This window comes from Orbicella franksi, chromosome 5 (assembly GCF_964199315.1).
Source record: "Orbicella franksi chromosome 5, jaOrbFran1.1, whole genome shotgun sequence".
In the NCBI taxonomy this organism is placed as follows: Eukaryota; Metazoa; Cnidaria; class Anthozoa; order Scleractinia; family Merulinidae; genus Orbicella; species Orbicella franksi.
In genome coordinates this window covers 30654358-30665624 of record NC_138149.1, presented here as the reverse complement: position 1 = coordinate 30665624, position 11267 = coordinate 30654358, and the positions used below count along the sequence as shown (strand labels likewise).

The window sequence follows — 11267 nt, the reverse complement described above, 5'->3', positions numbered from 1 at the left end:
AAATTTTAATTATCGCTGGAAGACACCTAAGAACATGAAGAATGGAGACTTAGATTACGGGCAAGTTAGCTTTCTCATTTTTTCAAAGAAATACACAGTATCAGGCACCAAGAAAAAGGAACCTTATTTTCACTAAGAAATGTTGAAATTTAAGAAGCCTATGACCACACAGACGGATAGGGGATAGCCAGTACACTCCAACACAGCAACAACAACAACAACAACAACAACAAATCAAAATTACGTTCTTTATTTTTCCCGCATAGATACCCTTTTCAGGTATATGTACAAATTGTTCTGTAGACGGAGTTCCATAGTACGGAATACAATAATGTTATACGAGGTAGCTTGATTTGACCTTTTTTTTGGGCGGGGCGGGGGGGGGGGTGGGGGAGGGAGTTCGGTTGGATGGAAAAGGACGATCTTTTGCTTGAAGGCTTTCCATCACAACTGGCAATCTTTTGGTCAATTTCTTTTGTGACAATATATAGATATTATTTTTAACGGGGTATTTTCTGTTCAATAAATATTTTCGGAGGAGAAATCTATTTAATCTCTTTCCACTTTACTTTTTAGAGCCATGGTCGTTTTAAATAACGCTGTGGTCCCGGAGAAGAAATGTTTTTCTCGTCTGGTGTTTCCTGTACAACCACAAAGGAACTCACGTCTTTCTGAGTTCTTTGACTTTGCTTAGGAAAAACCTTTCCACCGTGTTAGCGCACTTGTAGTACTCAGTCTCTGGAGCGTTGTATGTTCGGCAGTTTGTAAAAATTCTCATCATATCGGCGATAAACAACTTCTTGGAACTGAAATACCCGCTTTTTAGCCTCTCCGTCATTGTGCGGAGATCTGAGAAATAAGAAAAATACAAAGTCCCCTGAATAAGTAGAGTTATAGAACCAGCAAACAGAAGTCTCCCTAAGTTTCCGCGCTCAATTCAGCCCTTCCTCGATTCCAAGGTTTGGTCACCTTTTAATTACAACGCGCGCTGTGATTGGCCAATTTAGCGCGGCGTATTCAATTGCACGGCCCGTTAAAATTTGAAACTGTTCCCGTCATGTACACGGAGAGATATAATAAATGACTTACGTACCTCGTCTACCCGTTCCGCACTGTAATTTACAGATCCTGGTTTCTTCCCTTTAGATTTATGGCGCGAGAGCTCCGCGCTTGCGCCATAAATCGATAGGGACAAAACTCGCTCCGTAACTTAAAGTGCAGACCTCGAAGCCAGTTAGTAAGAGGTGAATACGGATGATATGAGCAGATTCAAAACACGGCAGTCATCAATAAGTCTTACGGCAAAAAATAGCGAGAGTTTAAACTCTTGAAAGTGAAACTCTCGTTCCCGTTTGGATTTCAATTTTACCTCGACAAATAACCCACTAGGAAAGTTACTCTTGTTCCAGAGCGCTTTTTGACACACCCTAGTTCGCCCAACAAACTCGCATTCTTATTCACTCGCATTCTTATTTTCTTAATTCTCCCTTACTGTATACTTGACAATGTATTGATGCCGGAGAGAGAAATTAAATCTTGATCACTCTCCCAGACATACAAGGATTTAAAGCACAGTGTGATTAAATCTAATAAAAGCCGTTATAAGAGCCGCCAAAATATATTGTGCTAATGCACTCGACTGATAGATTAAGCTTGACTGACAGATGTTGAAGAAAAACTGAAAGGGAAGAAGCCTTTCTCATGAATATTTAATATCATTAAGTACATTTTGGGTCATGAAAACTCTTAGTAAGTAATATAGTAAAGAGCTGACATTTAAGTGAAATCGTCATCTGGTAAAAGACGGTAAAACATAGTGTTATAGAACAGCCATTAAATCTCTTTCCCCTTGTTCGCCTTAAATCTGATTGACAAATTGCCGTATCGTATGAAGACACTCATCTCGTAAAATGTTTAACTGACGACACATAAATTGCTCTGAATTTTAACTCGTTAGTTCTCTTTAACATCCGCGTAGAGCGAACGCGAAAATAGCACGATCTACATAACAAAAAGCCAAGATATTCGAAAAGCCCAAATGCGTTAACTAGCCGATGGCACTTCACTAAAAATTACTTATATAGAGAGCGTTCCTATTCTGATTCAGACGCATATTAAAACAAATAAATAAATTTTGCAATGAGTCTCGGGAAAAAGGATTTACGAACAGTGCACACGATGGAACTGAGTACTTACAATATTAACATCTTTCAAAATGTTGAATAAATTGATTAAAGTTCAGCAAGGAAGTATTGTTAAATCCAAATGATTGCAAATGATGCTTCATGCATCTGAATAATTCTGATGTTAATTTACTGGAGATTGGTCAACTGCAAAACGTCTCCTCAGCTGATAGGCTACGTAAATTTATTGGAAACCACGCGGTTTTAAAAATTACTGCGAAGACAAAATCTAAGGCGCCGTCGATCACACTACGCCCGAGAAATTTGAAAACGGAGGTTTATTTCTACGGTTAGGCCTACCGTCCACACTAATCCGTCATGAAAACAAAGCTTTTCGAAAACGCTCTTCAAAGCGGAGGCATCAGAAAATCCGGGTTTTCGTTTTCGTGTGGACGGAAAACATTTTGAAAACGGAGCTTTTCGAAAACGATGGCATCTCGATAATCATGTGATTTCCGTGAACCGAGGTTTCTTCAAACACAAATCCAAAACTGATAACCGTTTTCAAATTCCTCCGGCGTAGTGTGGACGGAAAACATTTGATGCGTTTTCAGAATGAAACCTCCGTTTTTAAATTCTTCCGGCGTAGTGTGGACGGAAAACATTTGATGCGTTTTCAGCGTGAGTCCTCCGCTTTCAAATTCCTACGGCGTAGTGTAGACGGAAAACATTTGATGCGTTTGCAGAGTGAGTCCTCCGTTTTCAAATTCCTCCTGCGTAGTTTGGACGGGTGCGGGCCAATACCTCCAGGGGTTTATGGCTTAAAGAAGAAGAAGTGTAGACGGCGACTAAGAAACGGATTTTAATGTTGTCTTTTAAACTTACCCATTGGGTACTTGATGTGATCGTAGTAATCTGGTGCCTCAGAGATTTCCACGGGTCTTTGGAAAGGCCAAGAACTAGCATGATTCTAGAAAAAAATTTAGTCCAGTTTAGTATGCTGATTTATCAGAAAAGACCAGCCTTGGTCATAAGTGACTGGAGAAAAATATGGCAACGGAGTTTTCTCAGAGAGCTTCACTGTGGTCGTAAGTATTCATAAAATTACGTTAAGAATGATTAGCACCTCCAAAAAAATAGTTCCCTGAGGTAAGAAAATACTAAAGCAAGCCAAATGGAAGCAAAGATGGTGAAGGATGGCGAAGATTGGGAAGGATAAATAAAACGCAAATTTGAAAACTTATATCTGCAAGCATGAGACTTCACCAACCTTGACTTGCGTCAAGATGTTTTTCAACTGAGTCTGCAACTGGTCCGCGTCGGTCGCGGCATCCTCACTGAAACAAACAGTCAAGACATTTCGTTGAATTATTGAGCAGTGCAGTATAAACCTTCGACATGTGGCGGCATTGAATTTCCCGCCCAGCAGACAAATTGGGTTTTGAATTTGGCAAAGCAACAAGAAAGCTAACATAATGGCGTCAACAGGATGTTAAAAGTTAATGAAAACCTTTGCCAAGAGCGTTTCGCTTTCTTAAATAAAATTGCCAATTCAAGCACCCGCTAAATATACAAGCCCTAAGCTATTACTTTATAAAATTATCACGGCATTTTTCGATTAACAACTTCATCACGAAATCGCTTAAACAACAGCCTTAGGGTAAGAAATTGAGCTCCTTTACATTTTATTTCCGAATTAAAACGATTAAAATGAAATACAGTTAAAATTCAAGTACTCAAAAAAAGTTCAACTTCCCTACAAAGATAAATGCAATTTCAAGTATATTCACTTGAGAACACAGCAAATTCTAAGACCTTTCGGATCATCCGCACAGAGCACTCCACGGCAAATAATATTAAAAAGTGTTAATTCTGACAATTTGGAAACATTTCAACTTTTCAGGCATGGCAAAGTAGTGGCTTCCAAGTCTTCGTTAAAAGCGTAGCGCAAATACATTTTTAAAGCAGTCAACAATGATACCCCGAGCTGAAGATTTTATTTATTCTCTCCACTGACTCATTGACAATGTACTGATACATGAAAAATAATAGCGAAAATTCTCCCTGGGTAATGTGGTACTCTAATTAAGGGAACTTTTCCCACCTTTTGGTCAGCGAGGGTTTCCACCCCGTTTCACCTGTATGGGTTTAAATAAACATAATGTTAGTTGACTGAACCAAACTAAATTAATCCAGAAGGATTTAACATCAAAGACTGACTTATTTTGACAGCTGAAGAGTGGTCCAAAACATTCCTTAATTACTGCAGATCACTATACATAACGAAACATTAGATGGACGGGCGTTACAGGTGAATAGGATTGCGTTACATTGGGTAGTCCGCTCCATTGGGGTATGTCACACAGGAATTCCTGATGTAAGAGAACCGTGACACAGTTGAGATTAGATCAGTCGCCAGAGATGTCGTTGGATCTTAGCTTTGGATATTAGTTATAGCAAGGTTGTATTATACTCACGGATTCCTGGAATACTCTCTACAGGGATCTGCCTCACTCCCTCCTGGAAACACTTCAACCCTGGATAAACTTTACGAATTTCCACCTGCCTCCTCTCCATTAGTTTCTTCACGATCTATAAGAAAGAGGCAAAGAAGCGTCTTTTTAGTAAACTAAATTGTAGTACAATCGATAATAGAGAGCTTAAGGCCAAGTTCAGACGCCGTACTTCACATAACCCGAATCGAATGTTAATGCGAGGACAAAGGATTTTTCTCATTTGCATTCGATTCGGCTCATGAGAAGTACGGCGTCTGAACTTGGCCTAAGCAAACCTCGATGGCAACGGCAACGAGAACGTCACCAAACAAAAGGTTTAATGAGCAGAGCAATGGCTCTTTTGGCTGTGCACGAGCGTTACAATCCTTGGTACATTTCTTGACCGTCCTCTGCAAAACAACAACGTGAAATGACCAAATTCTGCGTTGTCTGGAGAACATGAACCACGAAGGCTAATTTTTTAAATTTTTATTTCAAATTTATCGCACTGTCCCAGATTCAGTTTCGGGATAGCTGTGACAGTGATAAAAACAATAAATGTCTTTAGAGGACAACGAGATTCGTAGGTAAAATATGAAATCATTTTTTAAACGACGTTGTCCCCGGCGTCGCCGGCGACGCCAACGAGACCGTCACCAAATAAAAGGTTTAATGAGCAAAACAATGGTTCTGCAAGTGCGTTTTGAATTTTCGTACATTTCTTACCCCTCAACTGCAAAACAACAACGTGAAATGACCAAGTTCGTATTTTGGAGAACGTGAACCGCAATGGCTAAATTTTGATCTCTTCCTTTGGAATTGAACGCCGTCACTGCATATTTAGACTGAACATGTTTTTAGACCGATGGGCGCACTGAACAGATCTACACAGCTGCGACATTCGAAGGTAAAATGTAAATCCATTTTTTACTGGGCGTCGTCCTCAGCGCCGCCATCGTCATTGCTAAAGCTCCCTAAACTCCTTACTGTTTCTGGTCACTGCTACAAAGCCACCCACCTCTTTCTGCTTTCTGATAATGGTTGAAAATTCCGTGTATTGAATCCTCGAATTGATCGCGCACTGAAAAACGAGAGACAGCAAAGTATGGAATTGACATTGCCCTGTAATACCTTTTATATTTGGACATAGCAGTAAGGTTTTAAACTTCAGTGTCAAAAGTAGCAAAAAGAAAGAAACATTGATCCGTGCAAAGGACACTGGGAGCAGGACAGTGGTAACGAATTGAAAATGTACTCTGAAATAATTTACCAACACTATACGTGAGGTAGAAAACGACAGCAAAAGAAACTGAAGGAAGAAAAGAAGGTGATTAAGTGAGCGAGAAACGTTGATATTGAGGAAAGAAGAGCAAAATTTGAAATTCAGCACCCGAGGGCATATATTTCTGATAAAATCAAGTAATTTTCTCGCTACTTTCGTCACTTAAGTGAAACATGCCACTTACATAGAGGAGAAAAGAAAAGAGAACGATGAACAACAAATAAAAGCTTCCAAAAATGGACTTCACTTTCTAACCAAATAATGTAATGAGAAATACTTACATGCATCAATGTGGCGCCCTCGTAATCTTTGATGTATCCAATGTAGGACGATTTTTGCATTCTGATGTCCTTACTGAATCCCTGCAAGCATTTAAAACCAGTTCAAGAAATAAATCTCTCTCGCTAGTCACTTCATGCTACCAAAACCGGGATAAGCTCCGCCCTAATGGGCCACTTGGCCCGCAAAAGAGTTAACCTACCTACTACCCACACATCAGTTTTACTGCTTTAACTTTCGCATTTATCAACGAGTTTAAAAGCAACAACATTTGTACTTCAAATTACCTGTTTTTTGAAGTATCCAATAGCGTACTCGTCGGCGTAAGTAAGAAAATTCAGCACAGCATGTTTAACATGGTAGTCCTTGAGATGGTTCATTAGATGTGTACCATAACCCTGCAAATGAAAAACCAATCAAAAATTACGCTAAAGGTCGTCATTTGAATGGATCTAACAAGATTTTGCTAGGAGAAACATTCATGCAAATACCTTGACTTGTTCATTGGAGGTCACTGCACAGAAGACGATTTCTGTGAAATTCTGGGTGGGAAACATTCGGAAACAAATTCCACCAATCGGTTTATTGTCCTTGACTAGAGCTAGAGTCTTGTGCTTCCTGAAAATATTATCGCCAAAAAAAAATCGACATAAGAAATTCACCAATGTACGAAGTCACCTGTTATCAACTTGGTATAAGATAGAGAAAAGACTGGAAGCCAGTAATACGGTTTCCCTCTTCCCTTCTTAACTTGAAAGCTTCCCATTAGTGGTGTCCAATCTCTCCTCATCCTCAAATCGCATGCACTGATTAATGTGATCGAACCTGTAGTTTGAGTAGCGCACTGGACTCTAGAATTACAGTTCTGGGTTTAAGCATTGCTAGGGTCCAGTCCTTGTTTTATATACTTAGGTCCATGTAAGACTCTACACATTCTGACAGTACTTCTCTCCATTCAGAGGTATGAATGAGCATAGACAAATTGAAATCTTAAGAGAAGGGAAGGAGCGGGGGGGAACTGTTATAGGCTTAAATGTACGTCTTGTCCAGGATGAGTAGCTTCACGTCAAGCAAAATGGAAACCCTTTTGTAAGCGCTGACCTCTTGGAGCATTGTCTAACGCACCACGAGCGTTTCAGACGTCGTTTCATACGTAGCCTGCATGCGCGTTTGGCTTAAAACGCATCATAGGTGGAGTCAACGTTTGAAGGAACGAGTTGTGACGAGTTGGTGCGCCTCGACGAGATTTTCCACCCTTCCCCCTCATTCTTTCACGCGGTGTCATTAGTAGAACGAGTTTTGTCCACGCGTGTCGAGTCGACTTCTTAAAGGAACGAGTTTTGTCCACACGTGTCAAGTTGTAGCTTCCTACTAAGACGCTCTTTGGGCTCGTCACGCAATCTTCCTTCTCCAAAGAGCGTCTACGTAGGAGGCTAGTATAGTCGAGTCGTTATGATTCGACCTGATGACTCGACATTCACGATTTGACTTCCGGTGATTGAAATCAGACTTCCTGTAGGGTATGTCAACTTCCGGTAAGGATAGCTCCATGAGTATCACGACATGACTTATGATAACGCGACTCGTCTAGCGAGATCTGTACATGAAAATGGTTGACCCCTTGGCGTTGAAGATTCAGAACAGTATGTAAACTTTACAATGATACTTACGGATCAAATACCAGTCTTGCGATGTACTCTTTCGGCATTCTTGGCAGTTGGTATGAGAACACGTTCTGCAATCCAACAAGCCAAAGAAGTGTCTGCCGTGAAGGCTGTCTATTGAATGAGTTTCCAACAACGTGAAATTCAATGACACCTCTTCTTTCCTCGCACCGTGCTGCCTCGTCTCTAGCGCTGTGGGTTCCAGGGTACAGGCCTCCCTAAGAGTAGAAAAACTTTAACTAGAGCTAGCAGATTTGTAGAATAATGAGTTGGGGATATGGGTGAGGACGTGCACATCCTGAAGGAGCTCATCTTGAAAAGTTTAGCCTGAATTTTTCAAGTTCGTCGTTTGTAATCCGTGTTAATCTTCTCCATCCTTAGCCATCCTTGTTCCTTTATGTTTTATTACTATCTTTTTGGTGTTTCTCTGTCTTAGTAAACTACTATTTTCAGGTTTCCTTCGATGTAAAGGTAATTTTGCATGTGGCAAAAATAACTCAAAATGCCATGACTGAACTCCTTTGACAACGATATAATTTCAGTTGATCAGAAGGCTGCGAAGAGATCGTTCGGAACGAAAATAAAAGAGGGAAAATATATTAATAAAGTCATTAAAAATCGCGTCGTATGAAATATTCCTTTCAAAGGGGTCAAGGATATTAATTTCAATCACTAGCCAAAACTTGTAGGCCGTTTTTTTGTCAAAAAATGAAAACAAGATCTGGATCTTTACCTCTGGACCTAACATGGCAGAAGGGTCTGATATTGTTGCCACTATCTGATTCAAAACTTCAAGAGGTACATCTCCTACAAAAAAGGGAGAAAACAATGTTGTGAAGGCATCAAAGACTGGTAGCTTACAACTCTAAACTAGTTTCCATTGTCATGTTAGTATGACATTTTTTTGCTAGCCTGTGCTCGCTTAGCTTGGGAGCATGGTCACCTCCCATTGTGCGTCAAAATGTGCAACTGCCCAGGAACCATGATGGGCGGGTGTACTGGAAGGCTAGTTAGCCCACTCTACTTTTTGACTGAATAAAAGCGTCAGAAACCCTTCAAAGTCCTTGTGTGTATTTTATATGAGCATCTGTCTCCCAGCTGAGTATGCATAATGTTTGCATATGCCAGAGCAAAAAACAACAAAGTCAACTTACCTTAAAATAAGTTCCTTAGGAAGTTTCTTGTTTATTAACGCTTGATCCTCATTGGTGTTAAAATTATAAAGCTGGAATTGAAATAAAATTCGACATGTTAATAGGTTATTTTTCTCGCAGAAGTCAAGACATGCCGACATAAATTTTGAGAATTTTCAATGACAGCTTGCGCTTCATAATAAAGACCGCTTAAATGCAGTTTACAAGAGCAATTATTGGAGCCCAACATATCGATCGCTTGTAACTAAGCTTTCTATATGATTTATCAGTTCGGGAGAAAAAATCCCGACATTCCTAAGGAAAGCAACACTCATTTTTCAAAGAAACAAGTCGAGACGTATATGAAATCTAGCGCTGAAAATAAGCTCAAGCTTAGCTAAAGCCTACGTGCAAAGTCTTTGCATAGCAGTGAATGGAGAGATTTTTTCACTTTTAAGCTTACGTAAGTTAAATTTCATTCAACCGTGTAAACGAAATCCCTTTCTGTTAGATGCGAAAACGTAGTTCCCAACCTTTACTCCAAAAGAGCAGTTTTTCGGTTTTTAAAATTAGTTAGAAATTATATTCGCGCTTTTCTCAATTAATGAAGCAAGAACATCGCCTTCGATCGGAGCGGGAATGTGCGAAATTATGCTCGAGCACTGATCGGTAAAAAACTGCAAACACACCGCTAACTAGACAAATTGCCCAATATTATTTGGAGATACAAATCCGTCCAATGAAGGAAGTAGAAATTCCATAATATGTTTTCATTCTGAGTCTAAAGCCGCAAGTTTTTAGATCAACGAGAATTTCTTATTGCAAGCTGCGCACATCATAACAGAACAGTGTAAAGTTTCCAGCCAGCTAATCGCACCGTAATAATATCATGGCATCGTGAAAGCTAGGTGGCACAACACTCATCGCACATCCTAGCAAGAATGTTTCGATAAATATTTTTACCTCTTACATTGCATCCGAAGCGACAGCCTTGTCCACAAAACAAAACAGGGCAAAACAAAACATTAAATGGCAAAACAATCGAGCTTTCTTGAGAGCGAAGAAGACAGGAAATGCTTGAGACAAGAAACTTGTTTTACGAAGGGAAAATGAAAAGCATAGAGTAAAATGATAAACATATAACAATCTATAAAATAAGAGACGAAATGGTAAACTGATATTAAGCTTATGCTTCAGACAAACATTTAAATGAATTTCTTTAGCACCGAGAGACGGAAAGACTCTTGTTTGAATAGTCGCTCACCATTGCCGAATTTACCTAAGTTTTGGCCGAAAATTCGCACACTTACCTCAAATCTGCTCCTAGAATTAACTCTGGCGTGTGTATGATTATAGTTTGGATGAACGGTATGGTTAGAGCACATGAATTTCGCAGATATTCTCGAAGTTCGACGACACAGCTTCCGAGCTGTTGCTTGAACTCTGAGTGTTTTTTGTTTTCCAGAGCCAGATGCTCGCGTCGAGATTTGTGGGTAATGAATTCTCACTTCCGGTATGAAAACCGGAAGACAGAACCGTGGTGATTGACTGGTAATCCGAAAGGACTTGAGCGTTGATATACTAGAAATAATAATATTAAAAAAAAATCCGAACGAACATTTTATTATGTCTACCAAAGTCTAGTTTTTTTCTTTCGTTTGAGCCAAAACAAAGCAATTTCGTGCACCGAAAAAGACATACTAAACGACAGGGGGTCACCCTGAATTAAAATCTAGTGCAGTGAACCAGAGTTCCGGTCACGACTCTCAGAATTTTTTCAGTATTTTTACGATGATCTTCGGTCAACTTCTACTCTTAAACGACATAACTTCCAGTTTGCGAAATTTTCACTTTCAAAGTGGGTCTAGGTTTTAAAATTTCATTTTCTTCAAAAAGATGGATTTCACAAATAGCCGTGTGACTTTCTTTGTGGGGTGTTTTGTGGGAGTGTGATAAGGTTGTTATGTGGCTGGTAGTTTCAATACCCCATGGTAAGCTGTTGTTTTCATTCAAGTCGAGTTAAGTCGCTAACGTTGAATCTTTCATTTTCCCCTTCAACTAGAACAGTAGACATAAATATCACATTCATTGACATACCAACAGGGAGAATAATCTCAAACCATCGGAACGTGGGAAAATGAAAGATCTCATGTGAAAACCTTATGTCGACCTATGAACATTCTGCACAATCTCCACAGTAAACCATTGCTGTCTATGGTCAGGATTGCCGTGTATTAACGCAAGTGAATCTAGCGCATGTTTTTGGTATCAGAAAGCAGTTTGGTCTTGCG

The 11267-nt window shown here is 39.7% G+C and overlaps 1 protein-coding gene across 1 annotated transcript; it reads right to left on the bottom strand.

The window, feature by feature from the left end:
• Nucleotides 1-378: 378 nt before the first annotated feature.
• On the bottom strand, nucleotides 379-8927 carry LOC145488120 (histone acetyltransferase KAT2B-like). Its single transcript, XM_081466912.1, has 11 exons — nucleotides 8577-8927; nucleotides 7850-8061; nucleotides 6671-6797; nucleotides 6467-6577; nucleotides 6182-6262; nucleotides 5637-5699; nucleotides 4601-4715; nucleotides 4228-4261; nucleotides 3394-3460; nucleotides 3009-3093; nucleotides 379-849 (listed from the first exon to the last, which is right to left on the bottom strand). Exons 1-11 carry the CDS (start codon nucleotides 8589-8591, stop codon nucleotides 662-664), a joined length of 1098 nt encoding a protein of 365 aa, XP_081323038.1. The 5' UTR covers nucleotides 8592-8927; the 3' UTR covers nucleotides 379-661.
• Nucleotides 8928-11267: the final 2340 nt, after the last annotated feature.